Source organism: Poecilia formosa, unplaced genomic scaffold, assembly GCF_000485575.1.
Source record: "Poecilia formosa unplaced genomic scaffold, Poecilia_formosa-5.1.2 Scaffold43, whole genome shotgun sequence".
Lineage (NCBI taxonomy): Eukaryota > Metazoa > Chordata > Actinopteri > Cyprinodontiformes > Poeciliidae > Poecilia > Poecilia formosa.
The window spans coordinates 2,813,220-2,837,472 of record NW_006799982.1 but is presented as its reverse complement, the minus strand read 5'-3'; the positions used below and the strand labels follow the sequence as shown (position 1 = coordinate 2,837,472).

At 38.2% G+C, this 24,253-nt stretch overlaps 1 protein-coding gene across 3 annotated transcripts in view; it reads right to left on the bottom strand.

The window, feature by feature from the left end:
- Positions 1–24,253, bottom strand: part of ank2a (ankyrin 2a, neuronal) — a 90,023-nt gene that overhangs the window by 57,772 nt on the left and 7,998 nt on the right. For all 3 annotated transcript variants that reach the window (XM_016671228.1, XM_016671229.1, XM_016671230.1), the window contains exons 2-28: positions 15,466–15,567; positions 10,734–10,832; positions 8,817–8,915; positions 8,603–8,701; positions 8,233–8,418; positions 7,649–7,672; positions 7,121–7,129; positions 6,643–6,741; positions 5,681–5,779; positions 5,425–5,523; positions 5,135–5,332; positions 4,934–5,032; positions 4,716–4,814; positions 4,529–4,627; positions 3,624–3,821; positions 3,422–3,520; positions 3,144–3,242; positions 2,852–3,049; positions 2,648–2,746; positions 2,071–2,169; positions 1,826–1,924; positions 1,587–1,685; positions 1,419–1,491; positions 1,214–1,264; positions 370–493; positions 197–275; positions 6–109 (exon numbers count right to left, since the gene is read on the bottom strand). In XM_016671228.1, coding sequence (XP_016526714.1) covers positions 6–109; positions 197–275; positions 370–493; positions 1,214–1,264; positions 1,419–1,491; positions 1,587–1,685; positions 1,826–1,924; positions 2,071–2,169; positions 2,648–2,746; positions 2,852–3,049; positions 3,144–3,242; positions 3,422–3,520; positions 3,624–3,821; positions 4,529–4,627; positions 4,716–4,814; positions 4,934–5,032; positions 5,135–5,332; positions 5,425–5,523; positions 5,681–5,779; positions 6,643–6,741; positions 7,121–7,129; positions 7,649–7,672; positions 8,233–8,418; positions 8,603–8,701; positions 8,817–8,915; positions 10,734–10,832; positions 15,466–15,567 — 2,831 coding nt within the window. The remainder of the gene's footprint in view (positions 1–5; positions 110–196; positions 276–369; positions 494–1,213; positions 1,265–1,418; positions 1,492–1,586; positions 1,686–1,825; positions 1,925–2,070; positions 2,170–2,647; positions 2,747–2,851; positions 3,050–3,143; positions 3,243–3,421; positions 3,521–3,623; positions 3,822–4,528; positions 4,628–4,715; positions 4,815–4,933; positions 5,033–5,134; positions 5,333–5,424; positions 5,524–5,680; positions 5,780–6,642; positions 6,742–7,120; positions 7,130–7,648; positions 7,673–8,232; positions 8,419–8,602; positions 8,702–8,816; positions 8,916–10,733; positions 10,833–15,465; positions 15,568–24,253) is intronic.

Here is a 24,253-nt window from a genome sequence, read left to right as displayed (position 1 = left end):
TATACCCTGAGTGCAGCAGACTGGAAGACAGCATGACATTATCGAGATGTTCAGCACCCCAGCTCAGACGGAAAGTTTCCTTGTTGTTCTCTCTAGACAGTGTTGATACCTAAAAGACAAACATCATCTGGGCAACTGGATTTTTAAAAAGACAGCCTAATAGAAGCTTGCAGGATGTTGCTCCATGTTGTCCCACCTGGTGACTCGTCAGTATGTCTTCGAAGAGAACGTCCTCCCTCTGATGAAAGCTTTGGTGAATAGGAGTGTGCTGGGATCTGTCGGAAAGCCAAAACTTTTGACTATAGTTGGAAAGTGTAGGTGACGTGGCATCCCATGCATTGGTTCTCATTCTGCATATGGTTTTGTCACCTGTCGAAGTTGTGGAAGTTGTCGAAGCTGTCCAGATAATGTTCTGGCAGAGAGTCGTCCTGCAGTTTCCATATGTCCTCTGCTCTCAGGTACTCCCCACCGTCCCCTGTCATTGTGTCCTCACCTGGAGACAGAGGTAGAATCATATTGTTAGCAATATAATGGGAAAAATTATCATGTGAATTACTAGTAATCTTATTACTAACCATTGTCTGAAATATTTATGAACTCTAATGCACAATCTTTGAGGATCTAAAGCAACAAAGGTAACACTGTTTAACACTGTTGTTTTTAATGACTGTTTATTCAATGAATGTTCAAACTGGTAATGATGAGAAACTTGTTGCTGTAGTGCAAAAAGACCTAGTGAATGCCACAAAGGGCAAATTATTTGCTGTTAAAATAAAGCTTTTCTCGCAAAGCTCAAACCAGTTTCATCAGCATGCATCACAGCTTTAGGTCCTTATTTTTCAAATGCCAAACATTTCTTCTAAGTTATGAGCATTCCAAAAAGTTTAGCGGTCATCACAAATTTGATTTCAAATCACACAAACCTCATGGCAAGATATAATAGGTATAAATTGGTGCATGCATCCAATTTACAATAAAACAATCCATAATCTGTTGTTATCAACTTCATAGTTAAAAGGAATTCAATAATAAATTCAGTTAGTACTGTGGCGTTATGGTCATAAACACAGAAAAAAAAGAGAGTGAATATTGAAAGAACTTAAAACACCAAACACACCCAGGTATTACAGGGCCTAGCAATCTAAAATCCACTTTGTTTATCTTCAACAAAATGATGTAACACTGCACACCATGCTGACAGAGCATATAGTACCTTCCAGTGCTACTATCATCTCAGAAAATGCTTCATCTTCCACCTTCAAAACTATGAGACATATATTTTTAAATGCATGCCTCGACAAATACATAATTCCTGTCTCTCTGCCAAAATTAACACAGATTGCATCTTCTCTGCAGCCTTGGTTAATTAAATTCATTTTTAGGTTTCAGTTGTTACACTGACTTTTGATGTAACTCACCTTCCTCATCCGATACATCTAGAATCTCTGTCATGGTCTCTGGAACGTTGAGTTTATGTTTCTCTGTCACCGTCTGCCACGGCACACGCAGAGAAGGTATGGTACATCAAACAAAGGTTAGGATTACTAAAGGTTTGCTTCAGATGTGCAATGATGGCACAAACTCACAGTCGTGGTGGTGATGATCTCTTCTGTAACGACTTTCAGCGTGTCAACCACAGAGATGTAACCCAGGCGTTTGGCAATGGACAGAGCAGTATTCCCGTTCTGCCAGAGCAAAGGGACAGGAATATAAAAAAAAAAAAAAACAGAATCATGATTAATATTATCAATAAGTAATAGTATGTGGGATTATCAATGTAATGCCAAATATGAGAGTCAATGGAAGGCATAAATTTCAGTCTTACTACTGTGGTTGTGTTGGGTTTGGCCCCATGTTGCAGCAAAACATTAATTATGTGTGTGTTCCCTTGTTGTGCTGCCTGGTGAAGTGGTGTGTAACCATTCTGTAAACCAAAACCAAAACACAAAGGACAAATACACTCAAAGGCTTTCCTGTCACAAGGAAGTCAATACAAATATAAAAATATCTGTATTTTGTTTTAAGCTAAGTTTTTATTCTTCATACGTAAAAACCCCAAACAGTTTCTACCTTGGTTTTGGCATTGACGCTGGCACCTTGCTGCAGCAGGAAGTTAACCATTTTGACATTTCCGTAATGACACGCTACTATCAAAGGAGTGTATCCAAGCTGCAAAGGGAAGGAGAACGAGAACAGGATGAAATGATTTCTAGATATGGCTGATTATTCTGCCTGGGTGCTAAACCAAGTAAAAAGAAGAAGCTCTTAAAAATTTTGATACCTATATGTCAACATTCTGGGAAACTATTCTGTGGACCAACAGAGACCAAAGTGGAACATTTTGGAAGTTGTGTGTCTTGTTACACATGGACACAATTGAGATATTGTGGTTTGACCTTATAAAGACCACTAAACCTTGAAAGCCTTCTACTTTATCTGTGACAGTTGTTAGGTTTAGGGTTCAATTACTTTTTCCATTTAGGAAATTAAGAATAATTAAGAACATCAGCTACATTTAAATCCAGGCAGTGTAAATACACACAAAGTACATGTAAGCAACACATAAACTTAGGTGTAATTCTATATGATCACATCCCTCGTATGTTTACTGCTGTGGTTTTAAGTGCATCAAAGAGTGTGTTCGCACTTTAGTTTGCTGGTCCAGGTTCGCATCATGTTTGGCCAGAACCTCCGCTGCGTTCACTCTGTCCTCCTGGGCTGTGAGATGCAAAGGAGTGAGTCCGCTCTGCAACACATAAAGCACCAGATTCTCACAGTGAGTAACAGCAATCAAAATGGATGTGTCAAACAGTAAATAAAACACACGCGATCAGCTTGTTATGCATGAGACCTTGGTTGCTGTATTGACGTGAGCTCCTTTGCGTAGCAGCAGGCTGACCATCTCAGCATGTCCTTCCTGGGCTGCCAGGTGCAGGGGACTGACTCCCTGCTTGGTCAGAACGTTGGTCTCTGCTCCGTACTGCAGCAACGCTAAAGCAATGTTGGTCTGGTTCTTCTTAGCTGCAATGTGAAGTGGAGTGTAGCCATTCTAGACAAGATGGAAGGTTGACAGTTCATGATGAAATAAACTGCTGCAGAACATTTACATTTGAAAACCATGAGCCTTTTCGACTTTCACTAACCTTTGCAGTGGCATGAGGTGAAGCCCCTTTATCCAGCAGCAGCAGAGCCACATCCTGGTTGTCATAATGAGCTGCTACATGTAATGGAGTCAGGCCGTTCTGTGAAAAAAAAAAAAAAGGCATTCCAGTCAATTATATTTAAAACAGAATAACTTAGTTTTGCAGTTTTATTATCCAAATTTAGATTATTCAAAATGAGTAATATTTCACAAAATAAGCCACTGAGTTTTAGAGATGCAAACTATTTACTGAATTGCAGCTCTAAATTTAATGCTCACCTTCCCGGCATCGTCTGGAAGTGCTTTCCGTTGAAGGAGAAGGTTCGCTACATCAAGGCTTCCATATTTGGCTGCTACATGTAAGGGAGTGAATCCTTTCTGTGGAAATTGAATTGGAGAAAATCCTTATTTCCAGATTGTCTTTTTCGTCATGCTGAGAACAGTCTCAGTATGCAGACACCATCCTCCACCTTCCACCCACCTTGGTGGCCAGCGAGTGCGAGGCTCCTGCCTCCAGCAGCACAGCCGCTGTCTCTACCTGACCCTCTCTGGCTGAAATGTGGAGAGGGGTGTAGCCGTTGGTGGTGGCAGCATCCGGGTGGGCCATGTGCTGCAGGAGCAGTTGGACAATATCGGTTTCACCCAAACGAGAGGCAATGTGGAGCGGTGTCTGGTCCTCCTGTTGGTAGATGGAGAGAGAGAGAGAATGTGTTTTAGCAAAGTCAGAATGTTAGAAGGAAAACATTCTTTCTCATTTAAAGGTCATAATGATACTGTAATTTGTTGGGAATATATGTGATAAACCAGTACAAAATAGCATATAATTGTAAAGTGTAATAAAAATCCAATGCTTGCTAATTAACTAATTAAACAACCAACAGGCCATTTGCTTTTCTGTTAAGCTGGTATTGTGGGAAAAGCATCAAGAACAAAGATGTAACAGAAAAACAGCCACAGAAAGTCCCATTAACAGTTTGCTAAAAGCCATGTAAGGACACTGCAACACATGGCGGGAGGTGCTCTGGTCAGATACATGTAAAATGCTCTCTGTGACCACAAACTAAAGCTGCACATCACCACTACCATACCATGCATGGCAGCATCGTGATATGGTGATGTTTTTCTGCAGTGGGGAAATGCAAATGCTCACTCGGTTTTTTTTAGATTTCTATTAGTAAAAAAAAAATGAAAACAATGTTTTAATTTTTATCCTCTGCACAATGAAGCTCTACATTGTGCATGTCTGTCACATAACCAAACAAATAAAACCAAGCAGGGCTTGTCTTTAAAATATCAAAATGTGGAGAACGTCAAGAAATATAAGAGTTTGAAACACTATAACAGTTTTACAGCAAAGTAAAGCGATGGAATTGGGAGATGACTCACCCTGGCCATAGCATCCACCAGGGCTCCATTTCTCAACAAGCAGCGAACCACTTCCATCTGACCTGCTCGTGCTGCCATGTGGAGCGCTGTCTCACCACGCTGTCGTGCAAAACCACAACACTTAGCAACGTTAAAACACTGCGACAAAGGAAAAACCGACCACTAACTTGCAAAAACTACAACTCACAATGTTTCGGACGTCAGGAGAGGCTCCGTTCTGCAGCAGCAGCAGAACAATGTTGAGGTGACCCATGAAAGCTGCTACATGGATGGGTGTCAATCCAGACTGGGATGTCAAAGACAGAGAGGTGAAAGAGCAAAGACTGGCATCAGATGAAAGTGCACAGAGCTGTGAACAAGCACCGTTTTTTTTTTTCCTTTTCAAAAAATCGAGCAGAAACTTACCTCAGTAATGGCCTGGATGGAAGCACCATATTTAATAAGGAGCTCCATCACTTTCACTCGATTTTTCTTGCAAGCAATATGGAGAGGAGTAAATCCATTCTGGCAGAGGGAGAATTAATAGACAATCATTTTGTTTTTCCTCTGCAGTTATTGCTTGCATAAAATCTAAAGCAGCTCCTCCATGTTGATTTGATTTCTCACCAGCGCTCTGGCGTTTGGATTGGCTTTCTTGTCTAGGAGGAGCTTGGTGACTCTGTAGTGGCCACAGTGAGCGGCAACATGCAGCGCCGTGAGGTAATCGAGTGTAACGTCGTCAACAGGTGCCTTGTGTTGCAGCAACAGTTTCACACACTCTATGTGGTCTCCCTGGGCTGACATGTGCAGCGGGGACAGTCCGTTCTGTATGGTGCAAGAATATATCCAAAAAGTAAATAAGAAGATGGCAAAGAAAATGCCTATACTGACACAGTGAAGGAAGAGCAGTATTTCACCTTGGTTCTAGCTAAAATGGGTGCTTCTCTTTCCAGCAGAAGCTCCAGGGCCGTGTCATGTCCACTCCTGGCGGCACAGTGTAGAGGGGTCAGACCATCCTGTGGACAATCACATAAAGCCCACATGAATAATGAATCAGCAAATGAAAATTTGAGAAGCATGTTGTGGAAAAAATGATTTCTATAAGCTAGTATCAAAAATACAAGTTTTTATTCAATAAAATCTGTTGTCGAAAAAAATTCAGAAAAGTCTTACCCTTGTCTTAGCATCTATTTGAGCCCCTCGATCCAACAGCAAAGCCACCATGTTGGTGTTTCCTCTCTTGGAGGCCACATGAAGAGGCGTTATCTCATTCTAACAAGAAAAAGGAGGAAACGGAAATAAGATTTTACCAAAAAATAATAAGACTGTCAAAAAAAGAACTCATTCTTATATATGCATTCCACAAGAAGCAGGACATAGATACCGATGTATGCCGCAGTTTATGAAAATTATCGTTTAACCCATTGCTGTCTATATCTACTTTCAACTATATAATAAACATAATTATTGAGTAAAACATTGTTGAGTCAAATATATCACACAAAACACATATTAATTTCAATAAGAATTTAAGTATGTTGCAAATAAGCATCATTACCAGGCATGACAGTCATTAACAAATTACTTTGTCTTTAGTATGACAATTTTATTGACTTTTTCATCACAATTGCCAGACGGGCCTTTGAAACTGCATTACAACACACATTTCTAGTCCGTTAAAATATAAAATCAAGCTTACATATTCACATTCTGACTACTAGATGACAACAAGTACTTCCAATATGGCAATTTGCATGAGAAGAATGTAAATCAATATATAACTTTGCAGCTTGGACCACAGGCCATTTGGGGCGTATTCATGACAAAAGTTCAAACAGGAATAAAAACAATCCATCTAAAATGGTGTGGCGCTTGGTGAAGCAATTTAGTGGGTCGTCCATTTGGACTGTTAGTCCTCATTGCAGCCATCGAAGGCTTGATTTCTGACCGCAGAACCTTTGGTGCATCTCCCCTACATCCTCCATTTCTCAGCCCATTTCCTGTCTGAAATACACTTATTGGTTTCTATTACTGTTCACCATAGCATATTAAAAACAAAGTTAATGTTTTGCTCTAAACATGCTGTTCTAGAGCTTAGCAGACAGGATGCTCAGGAAAGGAAACTGAGATTTTACCCGCGCCGTGAAGTCAACGGCAGCTCCTCTGTTCAGCAGCAGAGTGGAGACGTTCACGTTGCCGTAGTGAGCAGCGATGTGCAGGGGAGTGAAACCACTCTGTTCGCAACAGACAGGTAGAACGCAGAGAAGAACGGAATGAGTGCAGTTATCATAAGCAGGTAAAGAAAAGAACCCTGACAGCTGAAGCAGTGTAATGACAAATATGCATGCTGTCAAAATACAAACTGGCCTTAAAGAAGCGCAATAAAGGAGCAAATGCCAAAATATCTCATGCAATGCTTTCTGCATGCTAAACCCTTGGACGTAAAACATGCAAGCTAAAAAGATTCAACAATTACAGCTGCTATTTCTGAACTTTAAAAAAAAAATCAACAAAAAAGCAACTTTGCACTTCTGCAGGGACAGACAAAATGAATCCTATTAAAAAGCTCCAACATATCTACATAACACACTAAAAGTACGTTTAGCTCCTTACCTTCCCATTCTGATAGACATGGTGCAATTTAATTAAGAAACACAGTTAACTTAAAGATAAACCAAGTATTTCAGAGAATAAAAGCAATAATAACATGCTGAAAGTACACATGCCATCATTTTCTTCCAGATAAAAACAAGCATGAACAATGAAAAAAATACGGCTACTGCTAAGTGTTCAATTAAAAATTTGTAACATAAAGAATGGCATTTAAAGAATTTTCAACCTCTTTAAAGGTAAAAAAACAAACAAACAAAAAACATAAAATGTGAAGTGATGTGAGCTCCTGTAGAGTTTCATTAACAAACATTCTCTCGGATCAAGTAAAACACCAAGTGTTTCTCTATCAGCCATGCAGAGTGTGACCTTCATGCATCCATATTAACGGTACACAAATGTGACGTGCAGGAATTCTGAAAGTCACAAAAGCTCCTTTAAATTTGGGGAAGTTTCAGGGTAAGAGAGTTGAAAGAGATGGCCATAGGTGACAAAAACAAATTCAAATGAAGAGGTGGCGAGTCTGTATACCTCTGTGGTTCTATTGACCATCATCTGGTTAGGAGGCATCAAAAAAGAAAGGAGGAATAGGGTGTAGGAATGTTAGGGAACGGACTTCAAACTGTAATATAAAACACAAGCTCAAGACACTCAAAGACAAGGAGGCATGGAGCAGGACAAGGGGTATGAAGAATTAAAGTGGCATATGTTTTTGTATATCAGGGGCTTTTAAAGAGTGGAAGAGCTCGCCTCCCTTTAGAGAACAAACTTACAACATCAAATAATCTTGGTCATACTTCCTTGTTTGTATTTTGGTCGGCCCAGACTCTGTCTCCTTACTCACCATAGCCTTAGGCACTAAAAATCTGTCAGGCATAGGCTTCGTGAAATTGGCTAAATGTTCAGTTACTTATTTTGTTTTTTTTTGTTTGTTTTTTGTTTCCCATGTTGCACACCCCTCCAGGAGGCTACATCCCACTCTTTGAAAAGTCCTGTTGTAAAGCACTGCTCACTCCACCCTGCCTGCTTCTGTTAGTTCGTTTTGTAAATATACTCATCTTAGAATCATCAAAAACCATTCTATGACCAAAATCGACCTGCTTTCTGTGACATACCTTCGACTGCACATCAGCATTGTGGTCATTCTGAAGCAGGAGGGCAGCAGACTTGGTGTCATCTTTGCGGGCCGCTATGTGCAGGGCAGGCAGGCGGACCTTACCCTTGGTGTCATGCTCCAAAAGCAGCGAGACCACCGAGTTGTGGCCCTGTTGGAGGGCGATCGCAAGAGGGGTAAAGCCATCCTGCAAAAGCAATTTAAAAAAAAAAGGGGAAAAAAAATTGGTGAAACTAATTTAGAAAAAAAAGCTGAAAAAAAGGGGAAAAAAAATTGGTGAAACTAATTTAGAAAAAAAAGCTGAATTAACTACAACTAAATATCTGATGTGAATAACCAAACACATAGATGAATTTCCAGCATATACACACTTCTGTTGCAATGCTTTGGTTTCCTTCATTTTCCAGCAAGTACCGCACCACCTCCAAATGATTTTCCTGGGCCGCCATGTAGAGAGGAGTGAAGCCATTCTGCTCAGACAGAAACATCACATCAGTCTATGCACACACCTATGATACAAGTAGACATTAGCGTTGACGTCACCCAGTTGTTCATTAATAATATTTAACCTCTAGTAACTCTCACCTGTGACTGAGCATTGACATCTGCCCCTCTGTTCACTAGCAGCCTCACTACTTCTTTTTGTCCTGCCAATGAGGCGATATGGAGGGCAGTGTTTCCTTTCTGCAAAGCAGAAACAATAGAAGATCACAATTTCTTTCAGTAACTAAATTAAGAAAAATCTGCCTAAGCATTTGGGCAGCATAGCATATTATTTTCTTAATATAATGATTCAGGATTCTTAAAAATATAAGCCTTTTTTACCCAAACTTTAAAGTTCCTGTTTTGTGTGTTTTTTGTATTATTTCCACAACCAATTAACAGGAATTACCTGAAAAGAATAAATATAAAATACAATTTTACAGGGGCCTCATGAACAAATCAAAATAGATTATGCAGATGGTGGCATTAGCCAAGAGCTTCTGGAATGTGCATCACATGAAAACTCTGTTGTCAGAAAATAAACGTGTTTATAGACGATTGTAGCTTTATTTATTGATACACATATTTACAAAAATAAAGACGCACATAGCACTTCCAGCAGGCACAAAGCATCTCTTTCTCTAAAAAAAGGTCGAACTGCAATATCATTGCTTAGTGAGCTAAGTGGATATTTTGGAGGTTTAAGCACTTCCACCTCTTTCATAGACTGAACCCATGTGCTTAGGGAAAATGCATTCTGAAAAGTGAGCACAGCACGACAGAAAGAGACAAAAGAGCTACAGCACCGTCAACTCTGGTGTGAAGGGAAATATTATTAGTATCTAATCTCTCACCGTAGACTTTATACCTAGAATAAACTGGGTATGAAACAACCAAAACGCAAAAGGATCAGGACATCACAAAAGCAGAATGCAAAAGTAGTCAGTTCATCAGTGTGGGAACAGTTGAATGAAAAGACACAGATGTCATTAAAAAAAAAAAAAAAAAACTTGTCATGTGCGAGAACTAATGCTCTTGTGAGGAGCAGTAATTATTATTATTTAGCTTTTACAATTTTAGTCATTACTGTTTCAGCCCAGTAACAGAAGGCAATTCTCTGTTCTCCAGAAACCATAGATGGATATCTTTCCAAACTCACTGATTAATCATTTGAAATAATCATCATTTCAGAATAATCCTGATTATCTTGGTTAATAGAATTTCTATTAAAAACTATTTGTGTTGTTAATTGTTTTTTTTTAACTATTATTTAATATGAAATGAACAACTTAAAAATTAAATATCCTGATTTTATTAGTATTTTTTTTCTTATTTCACAGATAACTATGCTGATTATGTTTCTACTTACATTAAAGCAAATAACGTTAGAAATAGACTAGCCCTGTATACAGCTTATCAAGGCAACAACCAGTCACAGTTGATGTAATTGAGTAGTATGGGGGGAACTAAACAACAGAGACTGAAGAGTTAATACTTATAAAGGCTACAGGTCTACAAACATAAATATCAAAGACAGAGAAAAATGAATTATATTTTAGAAAGTTAAAAGTCAAAATCTTTGGACATGGAAAACATGATCCTTTAAATGTATCCTTTTTAGTACTCACACCTTATTTATTCATTCATTTATAAGGACATGTGAAGAACTCCACACAGATACACATGCCAGTCCAAGGACACAAGCAGCATAGTGACAGATTTCATGTTGACTACTCAGTGGCTCATAGTGAAGAGATTGCCAAGCAGCATACTACACAGCTACAGTTATCCCACTTACACTGGTTCACTGAATGCGAAATACTAACTACAATCCAAGTAAAGACTTACTTGATCTTTTTGAAGTTGGGGACTTGAAGTAAGTTCAGAAAGTAAAGGATATTCCCTTCCTGCATTCGATTTTTAAATTTCACATATGTGATTACTAATTAGCAGCCAACATGTGCAATATATCTGTAGAATCAACACTGAGTAACATAAGATCTTAGCTCGTGAGCGTACCTTGGTAGAAGAGTCAACGGAGGCTCCTCTTTGCAGCAGTTCTTCTACTAAATCTTTGTGTCCTTCCTTAGCTGCCAGGTGTAATGCATTGAGACCATTCTGCAGTAAAAAAAAAAATATGCATGTTGTTATAAATACAGACACATTGTGTTACAGTAAAACATGCTATAAGCAGTGTGACGTCTCCTTTGTAATAGGCGCTCAGAGTAGGAAGGCTGGAAAACATGTTTTCAGTTTTGTTTTTGAAACTTTTTATATCATATTCCTGGTGTAGAAATCAGGATTGGAAATCATTGTAAAATTTCTTAATGTTGCATCCACAGATATATTGATCAGAATTTTGGGAATGCTATTGGATTTTTATTTTTTTGTTAAGGCTTGACTTACCAGTACTGAAATTGCAGAATGCAGCTTCAGATATTAAATTTTGGATTGGATTACTAGTTTCATTTTAGAAAAGGATGCCGTTATTCGTTGACTCAACATTTCTGCAAAATAAGGCAAGCTAACTTGTAGTCTACAGGACAGGACAGTAATAAATTGCTTATTGCTATGCGACTATTAACAGTCCTCCAACTCAATTTTAGACATACAAGATATATAAATGACAACATAAAACCTGCAGAAGAATTTGTTCTGTTTTCATCCTCTAGAGAACCAAGACGTTCAATTTTCTAAAAACGTTTTAAAAAAGAGATTAACTCTCTGGCACGTTATGACTAGATAAAATCTCATACTCAAGTTAAAAATCTACTTTCTATAACAAACAGACATACATCAAACAGTGCTGTAGCAACAGCACAGTAAGACAACAAATTAATTAAAACCAAACTAAACAAATTGGATATTTCATTAAAAAAAAGAAAATTAAAGCTAATCTACCCACTTTGCACAAGACTCGCACATAAACACACATCTTCTCAGAGACTAGTAAACCAAGGGAAGAATGCACCTCATCCTGCTTTTCCTCCATTCTCTTTGGTGCTCCTTTCAATCTGAGACAGAATGGCAAAGTAGCAGTTCACACTTCAGCTTCTGAGCTTCTTTAAATCATCAGTCTTCTCAGGCTCAATATTCCTTTTCCACCAGTTTGTCCTGTTGATCTTCTGTATTATGTGGAACTCCAACATGGATTTAAATGCGATGGAGTTTAATTTTCCTTTAAGTTCTTCTGCACCCACTCTCCTCACCACTGCAGGTTATGTCGGATAGATCACAGAAAGAGGATTTGCTTCACAGTCAGTACCGAAGGTTCTTTGGTGGATCTGATGTAGAAGGGGAACTGTTATGTTGCTAAGGGCCTGTATGTCTCACACAAGTTTGGTGTTTGCAGATATACACTGGCAAATAAAAAAAAATAGACACGTGTCTCACTCTAGCTACCCAAGTCGCCAAATGCCAAACAGCCAACAGGAGAGTCAAGTTTCTGCGCAGTCACAGGGAGCATGTGGGGCACACACAAACATAGATGTAGCAATTTTTAGCGGTGACTACAATTATACCGACATTTCAACAAAAAGTGGGGCATTCATCAGAGGAAAAGGTTTCCTTAAGTGAAAAAAAAAACAAAAAAAACTTTAAAGCTCGAGCTGTACTCATCCTAAAGCAAAAACATAAATGCAGTTGTCTACAAATAAGATTTCCTTGTTACATTGTCTTTGTTTATCCAGTTCATATCTTTTGAGAGTGAGCACTTCTGAGTTCAGAAGAGGTTTAATCATTGTGTGTCAGTTGTAAAATGGCGGACCATGACTCAGCTAAAAGAAAAAAAAAAGAGACTGCAACCTCATTTATAGTCTTTCAATCACATTTAAGCCATTATGTATTCAAGGAGAAAAGTGCAAGTCCACCAGCAAACACACATATGTGCACCCTCTGTCATGCAGGCTGATCTAAAGCCCCCTTTCCTCACTGCCCTGAGCTGTAAGTGAAAGCTTCATTTAGCTAATGGACAGTCAGCATCGCCAGTTTGGACGAACTCCGTCCAGCACAGATTAATATTTATCTGTCTTCTGACCGCTGACCTTTGTTATGATCACACTTAAGTGGTCACAGTTAATTGGGGTTGCTTTAGGCACTCGAGTGTCACATGGGGATAAAATTACGGCGGTGAAAAGAGGAAACGCAGATTAAAGAGCAATATCACTCACCGAGGATTAACGCTGGAGTGGATTAGAGGGAAAGTCTGTTCAATTTGACAGTAAGGAGGTAGAACAAAAGAGCTCAAGCAAATAAAGCTGATTCATATAGATTTGGTTGCCCACAAATTCTCTAGCGATGTTAAATTTGTTAAAAAAATAAAAAAAAAGGAGAATGAATTTACCTCTCTCAAAAACATGGTTGTATTTGTTTGCCTCATTCATCCAATCAGTGCAAGAGGCATCCTAGGGTGACTGTAGCTTTGGCAGGCTAGGAATAAATCTCTTCTCTTTTACTAAGTTGGAAAGTCCCCTACATTTGGCACAAGACCGTGGTTCAAGCAGGGATGCTGCTTTCTAGGACTGGATACTTCAGTTATTAATGAACTCATTGCTGAGGTTCCAGCTTCTGAGTTTCTAGCAATTGAACAGAATGAGCAAAAGATTTTTTTCAGAACTATGTGACTGGGAATTCATAACTGTCTTTATCATTAGACAAAATAATGTTATCGGATAAAATGCCAAAACGACTAAGCGAACAAAAAGAAATCCTGGCTGTGGCTGAAACCACATATTAACATACACTGTATTTATATGTAAGTTTTTTTTTTCTCAGTAAGCTTAAATATTTACTTCAGTTAAGATTACTATACTAATTTCTATTTGCACCATAAATAGACAAAACTGTAAAGATGGGTGTCAGCAAAGCAGCAAACTTGACTCAGTTACATCAGTTCAGGAGTGGGCAAAGATTCAAGCTCACTACTGTGAGAAGGTGTAACAAATGTTTAAAACAAATTTCCAAAATGTTTTATGTAAAACAATGCAGGTAAGTTTTTCAGTTTAAATAAATTAAAAGATATTTAGCAAATACAAATAATGTTTCTAATCCTATATGACTGAAAATATGAAAAGTTGTTTCATTTTATGTCAGACAATAAAAATATTTTTACTGTCTTTTTTGATGGTGGCTTATTAACAACACTTTAAGAATCAGGGTTAAAGCCCTAACCTAGTGTTATGTATTGACATTAAATTTAATGGGAATGTGATCCAAAAGTTGGCTTTTAAAAATAAATAAATATGTAGATTAGCAAACATAAAAATAGTCAAAACATATCAAAAAAGACGATTGATGTAGTGGTACACATTATAATGTCACTCATACTTTTAGTCACCTGACAACATCTAATACTTGGTCATAAGACACAAGGAAATAATTTTAAAGCCATGACTCTCGTGTTGCAGGGTCTTGTGTTTTGTGTGTAGTTACCATCCCTCCTAATGTAACCCCATGCTGCCCATGGCAACAAACAGTAGAGCAATGGATGGGCATCTGTACTTTCTTGCTACCAGCCAATTACAATCCAGTTTATAAATAATTAGAGTTAATTCACATTTTAATTATAAAAGGCCAACAGCAACATGAAGGTGGGACATAAGGCATGTGCGCACAACACATATACTCACGTAGGCTCAGGCGACATCCCTCTGTGAGACGCCTCGTGACTGCTGCAAATCACAATGACACAGAGGGGTTGACAGAGCTGTATTCGGAGCTATTTGACCCCCTTGGACCGCTCCCCCACCTCAGTGGAATCCGAATAAGGGTGGGCAGTAGGGGTGAGAACAGCTGTCAGAGCCTTGCTGCTCGGATTGGTGGGGGTAGTGGGTGTGTTGAGGGAAGCAAGTTTAGATATGTGTTTGGGAACAATGGCACTGTTTGTTTGGGTGTGTATTAACAAAGGTAGCTTCTCTGATGAAATTATGAAACAGCAGCAAAAAAGTCAGCTTTTACAAGTTTTATGAACATGCAGTAGCCGTTAAACTGTATTATTATTATTATTTTTTTGCTTTACATTGGAGAAGTCCACCTCTGTTTTATTTTGAAATGGTGAGTTCTGGATCATGTGCAATATCTGTTTTCTATTGCACATCGTATTTGATATGTAGGACAAAAGGTTTGTTCTTATCTGTCCATATATCTGCGGTGTCCCCTTCATGACTTGTGCATAAGTAATAGTTGCTGTTGATATATTCTCCCACCTGATCTATGCAGTTCCTTCAGAGCTACCAGGAGCCTTTTCACTTTTGCTCTGATTGGCAGATGTGCAGTTGCATCATGTTGTGTCAGTGTTGAGCAGTGCTCTGTGAAATGTTCAACACTTGAGATATTGCTTTATAAACTAAGCCTGCTTTAAGCATGCCATATAAAAATATTCACCAATGAAAACATGGCATTTATGATTAGAATAATACATCAGACCAATAACACCTTCTTAAAGGTTATTTTCAAAAGATGCTTTTGTTTTTGCTGATAAATTAAAGATACATGAACAGAATGTTTTTTATTGAATACGGTATAATAGGGATGTAATTATTTACTATGAAAATGAGCAAAATTAGGCGTCATTTAATATAACTCTGACCAATAGGTGGTAACAAAGTGCTTCCCACATGCTATGTGGGCAATATGCAACATCAGGTTTTAGTTATGGCTACATTAAAAAAAAAGTAAAATTATGCACCCCAAACAAAGCAACACGATGTAATGTTGTGAAACAGTTGTGGCATTTCAAGTTTTCTTTTCTTACCTGGTTGCAGGTGCAGATGTCTACTCCATTTTTGAGGAATTCAAGGACTTTGTCAGTGTTTCCGGCTCGGGCAGCCCGGAGAAAACTGGTGTTACTGTCAGACTGTAGAGGCAAATACAGAGTTGTTTTAATTAACATCAACAAGCAAACAATTATCTTTACTTTTGCTTTCATATATTTTTTTTAATGGTGTAAAAGAAAAAAAAAACACTTACACTTGGCTACAATAAAGAATGATATTGATTTTTATTAAGGGTTGCATAATATTAGGAAAATGTGTCTCCAATATTGTTCCCAAATGCAATACATTTCAGGATTAACCCACATGTTCTTATTCTCTTACAATGTTAAAATCACTCTTGTGAGTTTTAGCGTCTCAGCCACTATTATAATATCAGGAGTGGTCCTCAGAGGCAGTGAGAGTCCATAAGACTCACTAAATATGCTGCTAACACTAAGATATGATTTATTGGCATTTTAAACATTGTAGCCTATGAGGTAACAGATCCAGACACTTCTTTTGCAGTAGCAGTTTTATATACAAGTGTATTGATTTGATATGAGACATTTCTGTTTTTCTGTCATTGTCATTTACATATGCCTACATTACACCATTGCTTCAAATGAGGAGGGGTGAAGTTTTGCAGAAGTTAAAGATCCATAAGATAAGTCTGAGTAGACCATTCTAAATTTAACCATGAGACATCTGCTCAAATGAGCAACACACCAACACACACCAACACACACATATTTTCTTCTCACATTAAAAGTTCAAGACTCTGGAAGACCTGGAGTATTCGCTTAACTTACACAACCTAGACATATAAAATTTTTACTTCCACCGTTTTGAAAAAGCTGTCATACTTTCTGAGCTTTTCGTATTCTGTCAGCCAACAACTGATGACAAGCTTCAGTGTATTATATAGAGATTTTATGCGAAATTACGACAATATACAGTAGCATTTGTGAGGTGGGAGCAAAAGGGAAGATAGTTTTCTAAATTTTGTAAATATACAAATCTGAAATGAGGCATTTCTATTGAGACACTGAGTCAATACATTAGCAAATCTTTTGTTGCAAATCTTTTGGGGCAAGCATTGCACATCAGATTGTATATTTTTTAGATTCTTCTTCACAAAATAGCTCAGGCTGGAGGGGGAACGTCTGTTAATAATAATTTTTACATACTGCCTCAGATTCTCCACTAGATTTTGGTCCAGCTTTTACCTGGACCACTGAAACTTTTAGCTGTTTTATGCCTACATCAGTTCATTGTTCATGTGGTTGTACATTTATCATCATCGTCCTGCTGGAACATCTGCCCTACACTCAAGGAAAAGCATCCCTACAGCACTAACTAAAATATTTTATGCTTGGAATAGAGCGTTTAGGTAATGTCCACCATTTGATTTTGAACAAATCTGAACAGAGCACCTCCCTCCATATGTTGTCCTGTGTCTCAAACATTGTTACTCGCAAACTACAACTTCTTTCAGTTGTTAAGGGATGGTGGTGCCACTAAGGCTCTGCTGGATGCCAAGTAGGAAGATGTACGCTCAGAGCACAAGGGAGATGAGGCCAAGCCCTAATGTGAGGTCAGAAGTCAAACCTATTACCATTGAGGTCATAACACACAGACAAACACACCAGTGGCAGTCAGGTAAAAATTAGGCAGAACTTTTGTCAGCACAGAGCAGAAAAAAAAAACATTATCTACAGCAGCAGAAGCAAAAATGTGCCTTCTCTTACCTGGAAATCAACCTCTTCAGATAGAGAGTCAGCATATTTGTAGTATTCAGATAGTTGGTTTGAGTCACTGTCACTCCCATCACTCTTTAAAGTTTTACCTGATCCACAGGCTTTACATGATGCTGAATTACCCATTATGATCAAGTTTTTCACCTACAGATGAATCCCTTCCTCACTAACGTCAACACAGCATGCTGCTGAAACAGCCCATGGAAATCTAATTCTGAAGTCGCTCACTTTGCAAACTTTGGTAGAATCTTTTTTGTTTTGCTTCCCAGCACGAGTCCGCCAGAAACAACTTGTTGGTCCACACGCTGAAATCAGTCGGAATCATCCTTTCTTCTTTGTAATGACATCATTCAATCTTTTCCATATTGTAAATATCATATTTCTCAACTTGGTTCTATCTAATATGCGTCCTGCATGCATCCAAGGCTTGTCTTGCCTGGCCTTCCTCTGCGTCTCTCTCTTTGCAGGTTAACAACTCCACACGTAAACATTTAACCGTCACAGTCGCTCTTGCTTTTGCTATTTTTATCATTTTAGATCATCAATTCTACCACGTCTGCAGCCCCTTGCTGTTAGCTACTGGGGATGGAGGGGGGGGGGGGGTTAGGGGGGGTTGGGTATGGTGTGACAGCTGGGGTTTGAATCAGAATGTGGACTGCAAGGTCTGTGGTGTTCTCCACACACGAGAATTGTGTAGGGAAGACGTGAGGTTGCCACCAAAAGAAGGTATTTAATTTTGATAATTTAGTTTTCAATGTACAAGTTCACACAAATGTGAACTAAAGGGGCCTTCAACTGTGCCGGTACATGTGCAAATTGCATGTCTCATTAGCTATTACATAGCAAAGTTTTCAGACTTTGGAATAACGAGGCAGGAAAATAATTTGTACGCCTGACACACAGTAAACACCTGTGTGTCAGGTGTACAAACACAATACTAAACACAGTAAAGAACTTGACAGGCTACAACTACACAAAGCCTTCACCTATTTAAATTAATTTAGTACTTTAAATCCAAGCAAGGGCGTTGCACAAAATCCTCAGCATTTAGGCTGCACAATATCAAGAAAATATTGAATGCTAAACATTGCAATAATATGCTGAATATTACTGCAAAGAATAATCAACATTTTCTTGGTACTTTTCTTTCTTTGCCATCACACAATATCCCCACCATCTTGTTGTGTGAGCTTTGATATCTCAGCCCCTAAAGATATACAATATATTGTGTGTTGACATTAAAGAAAGTATTTTTAATATTTCACCACCACCAAGTTAAATATTCAACCAGTCTGAACATGAACTCAACAATGAAAAAGACATTCAACTGCAAAGAATTTACCTGGCGCTTTGCCTTTTCCCGCTTCCTTCTCCGCCTTTCCCTGGCTTTTTGTAGAGCTCTATATTCTGGATGTTGCTCAAGCTCACGAGCTTTCTTCAGATGAGCAGCAGCATGTGCCATGACTTCTCCCTTATGACTTTTTGTCGTCCCAAGTAAAAAGAATTTTGCCACAAGAAATGCTAATTTGCTAAAGTCTCTCTTTGTAGGTGTTATTAAAATTCCCAAATATTAACCTACAGTTAAAATGGGGCTTTCCTCCATAAAAAGCCTTGCTCTAATTAGAAAAAAATCGAAGTAACTCTGGATTAAATTACCGCAAAAATAAAAATCTTTAATTTTTGATTTAAAAGATTATGTGCAAATTCTTCTTTTCTTCCCTTTCTCAGTTGTCTTTATACAAGATCCAAAGTGATACTTTGCTAATCAAAAAAAATTGTATTCTGCAGCCAAAGGTCCAGGCATTGAGAACCGAAGAATGAAACAACCAAATGAAAATTAACTATTCAAAAGAGAACAACCAAGAGGATAGGAACTGTGAGGGGCTGATGAATGATGAAAGAAAGACCCGTCCTTATACCACAACACACACTCTGACACAGACGCGCATACACACAGAGAGAAATGATCCTGACCAGATGTGCATGAAAATCTCAGTCTGTATGAACAGCTTTAGCTGTAAATCCACTCCGGTGTTTGTGTGTGTGTGTGTGTGTGAAAGAACATCAAGCATGAACATTTGAGCATTTAATGTGAATGTTAGTGAACATGTGACCTACAGTCAACGGAGATGTGCATGAGAACAGCCAGCTCACTGCTGCAGTGCCATCTGCGTCAAGACGCAGCCTTCCACATTAGCTCCTAGCAGTCTTATATCAGCTGCTTTGCACATTTCATATTAGCAGGTAATAAAACACAATATTACAGCTCATGGATGTGTATGAACCACCAGCAGCCTGCTTCAAAGGTCTCTCTCCATTAATGCAGCTGATGGTAGCAGTCTGAAATTACAGCACAAAGGACAGGGACACCTTCTCACACCTCTATTTTTGTTCACACTTTCTACCATCAACTTGAACATTAACTACAGCATCAGCAACATTTCTTCCAGCTGACAATCAATGCATGAGACAGACAAGCTGGATCATACCTCAGTGTAGCACCACTGGTAGAAATATCTTATTCTAGTGCGCTCATAAGGAGTGGCACTGTAATCATGCTTAACTGTTTTTATGCACACTTTTCCTGTAGCACCCTCTGCTGGCGAGAGCAGTTAATGCAATATATTGATTTAAAATTTAATCGAGCAGCCAAGAGCGTAACTATAAAACATAGTAAAATATAGTACGGTTGAATCCTGTTTCGAACTGTTGTGTCAAACTGACTTAAAACAACATTGTCACTCTTCTTCTAAAAGGCTTAATTGGTCAGAAAAAACATGTCTAAATAAACCACTAAAGCTGTGTTTTAGCGGATTACACATAGAGCAATATGAGCTTTTGATTCATGTTCAATGCAACACCTTACTTGGGTCAATGACTTTTATGATTTAGCTATATAACTAAATAAAAATTGATAATTGCATCGATTACAAATATGTTATATAATACAAATACAGTAGGGTGTGTGTGTTTTTATGTGCACGTGTTTTTGCCCATTTAGGAGTCAGATTACACTGACAGGAGATTCTAAGTGAAAGCTAAGATGAGCTTCGGTTTCTCTTGGTTTAGGGAAGTAAATTAATGCTCTGCTGTCCAGTTTATAGATCCAGAGGCTTTTATTTGGTCCATTAGACTCGACTGATAGGCAGAGACGAGAATCGCAAGAACCAGCATGTTCAACCAAGCCTGTACTTTACAAGTGTTTCAAACTGTAAATCTATGCAACCAAAGGCTTTGTCACACCTACAGATGCAGGTTACTTACCAAAAGCAAGGAAGAAACTAACATGTTCTTCTTATATAGATTTATACGTCTTAAATATTAAGCTACTTGTTTAAAATTGTGGCTGTTGTCTCTTAACATTATTTAATGAGCTTTGGTAGCAGTTAAAAAGGTCTCTGCACAGATTGATCGATTGTGCATAAACAAGCTCCTTGCTGCTGTTTATGTTTGTCTCTCAGTTACAAGAACTAATGTATCATAATCTAAACAATTCCACAAAAACAGTGCTATGAAAATTATTCCCAACCAGCCATAAACGAGTAATAAAAGGTACAAATCTATGTGGTACTACAAGACTTTGTTTGCCTTTGTTTTCAAAGTGTTCAGAGTGTTTTGGAGGCAGCTGTTTAATTGTCTGTCTGCTAATGGAGCTGTAGTGCTGACGAGAGATTTTCCTTGCCAACAGTGTTGAGCCACACGCAGTGGTTTGAACACTAGATGAAGTGATTATCTTTCTTTATGAAACAAGTAATTTGCTTGATGATTAAATATTTTTTGTTTGACTATAACTTCAAGTCATGTGCAAACTGCTCCTTTCTTAAAAATATCGTTTATTTTTATTTCTAAATGTAATTGTTTAAACTGAGTAAGATCTGGCGGTACTTATGTTGGTAAAACATAAAAACAGACCACAGTCTTTTTCCTTTAGAAAGTGACATCATCATCATTTCTTTTGAGTTTTTCGCTCTCTTTGGAGAATGTAAAATCTCTCCAATGGCAAAACAAAACAAAAAAAAGTCCAGACAAAAGACAGTCATTGTAACCCACAGAAAATATGTGACTAATACATCAACTCATTGCTTACGCTTCAGCTTTTCTAGAAAGGCACCCAGGCTCCTTTTTGGAGTTGAGCGTTAAAGGAAAAGGAATCAAAAGGGGAAATTTTACAAGAAAAGGAGAGAAAAGATCTTTGCTGAAGACTTTCTGGTATAACCGCTAATGTAAAAAGTAATCACACTGAAAAACCAATTAAGTGTCATTACTGGTAACTGCCGTTACACACAAACCTAAGTGACATCCTAATCTATATCTTCAAAGTTCAATATAATGCTAGACAACTGTTTGCAGCTGTAACTCTTCTAGGAAAGCTTTCGACAAGGCGTCAGTGTTTTTGTGAAGTTTGATCAATCTTTCAGAAGCTTATGAGGTTAAGGCCTCATTGAATACATTTGGTAGCTTCCAAACTAATTGCTGCAGGAGGACCAAATGGACAAAATACAGGTTGAGTTATGGATAGAGTAATGTCAAGTCATCTTCTAGCATTTTTACTGCTTCAGAAAGGTCAGAGCCATAAAGCGGATCCCACATGTCTTCTCTTCCCCCTTCTGGTTCCTCACTAAACAAAATCATGCAAAGTCAAATTCAATAGCAAGCACACAGAGCAGGCAATCAAGAATCCAGACCAGACCACACCCAAACAAAGCCACTAAGGACAGTGAGATGTAAGATGGCTGGGGAGGGGTTTAATTTGAGATGGGGATATGTAACCTTGACAGTGTAACAAAATATGCCCAGAGAAAGTGGACTAGAGGAGGAGAAAGTCAAGAAGACCCTACATCTCGTTGCAACTGAAACATCGCTATGCCTAAAGTCAAATAACCAGATAAAAAAAAAATCTGATTTAGTTAAGAACAACAACAAAACCAGCTCTGTTTGTTGTTCACTGCAGCAACCACAAACAACCAGACAGACAAATACACAAGGAAACAGCTACATTAACTAATTGCTAGAAATATACATAACATAATAAATACTCTTAAATGCATCTTAAAGTACAAATGCTTAGTGACATGAAGTCATGAATTATTTCCCACTAAGGCTCAAATTCATGGCAACTCCTATTTTATACTCTATGAAGTGCATGCTGGGAACAGATGATGTCAGCCTGCCATTCCTAGTAATTAGATGAGAAAGAGGCCTTCAGTTGACTGGTTGAACAGAAAAATCCATCCTCATGAAAGCCAAACATTGCATAAACTAATGACATCATGACCCAATGTGCTAGAAATTGGTGCAAGAAGAAAAAAAGACAGGTCGTACATAAAACAACCGATTTAATTCCTGAAGTCCTTGGTAAGTCTACTATGCAGCAATTGTTTTGAAGCAGCAGTAGGTAACTTTCTACAAAAATATGTTTTCCACATACTTGTTAAAACTGTCACTGTTAATTGACATGTTAAAACTGTCTTGATAGTATAATATGAAACAGATCATTTCTTAAAAAACGGAGTTCCTCTGCCTCCTTTCTGATCCTTCTGCAGAAATTAACCGCTCCCAGTCAGAAACAACCAGTCGGAGTCTGGAGGAGTGTCTTGGCACCGTCAAGCAAATACAAGATCAAGATTGCTGGTTTGCTGCAGCTCTGCTAATGGTGGAGGAAAAAACAAACCTTACAGAAAAGCTTTACCCGCTGTCATCGGTGGCCATACTAATTAGCCTGCGCTTTTTGGGGGGAGGAGCTGTGTCATAGCAAAGAGCAAGGGGGGACAGTGTGAACAGCGTGTACATGAGCATTATTGTTTCTGACTGAGCAGTGTGTTTTTACAGATGACAGTAAAACCACAGGGCGGAGGTAGAGAAGCTGGATTAGTAACAGTTCCAACAAAAAAGTGTAAAAAACATGTTTTTGTAAGTTACCCTCTGTGCAGCTTTATAGCTGCAGCCAGAAATTTTTGGTAATGTAAAAAAGCTCACTAGTCATCATTTCACAACTAGTGAATGATGAGTTTCACTTTTTTTGCCATTTTATTTTAAGTTATTGTTTAAAAAAGATCAAATGTATTCTCCCAAAAACAAGCTTTCACACACATGCCTCTGATGACATCACGTAAGGGTTAAAGCAACTGATCACAGTTCCTTTGAGATTATCTGTCTTTATTCTGGCATTTACTCGTTTTGGGACAGCTGAATATGCACAAAAACAATCAGTGCAATCCTTGTGAAATTTTGCAGTAAAGATTCACTCTGCATCAAGTTGTGTTTTTGTAGTTGCGTGAAAACACACTACACAATACATAACTGCGTAGTATAAAATAAGATCCACTGCTGTATATAAAAATCTGAGTTTTTTGGTAAAATGTGTGTCCAAGTTAGTTTTAAACCTAAATTTTCAACAGAGACAGCACAACAAATTATGTTTTCGGGCGCATGTGTTTCGATCTTATGGCTGCTTTCGTAAAGCATCACATCACAGAGGGTATTGAAGCAAAAATGATTTCACTCAGAGTTGAATGTATTGTGAAGAACGAAGCGTGTGACCTGAAATTTGATGCAGTGCACATTCAGAAAAAAAAAAAATAAAACAAGGAGATGCACTGAATATAACTGTCTCAGAAAGGGAGAAGAATGTGTCTTTTTTTATAATCATCAGATGCTAGTACATCATATATAATGGGATCAATCTATCCATCTATAAATATACAGCAAGAGTATGAGGATAAAAATAATCTAGAGCAGGTACACTGCACAATCATTCTCCAACAGCCAAGGTCCTCGGTTACGTCACCTTCATCTGTAAAAGGCAGGCTGGTGTTCGGCTGCCATGTGTTCATCTGCATTTATGCCTCAAGCTCTTAAAAAACAAAGATATTTTCTTAGAAAAATAAATATAACTTTCACAAATTTAAAGCTGATGCCAAAGGAAAGAGGCAGAGAAGGAAAACATGGACAGGAGCTAATGAGAGAGATTTTTACATGGAAGGTTTTTGAGCTCAGCTTCTGAGAAATACATTGATCACCAGCCACGCCC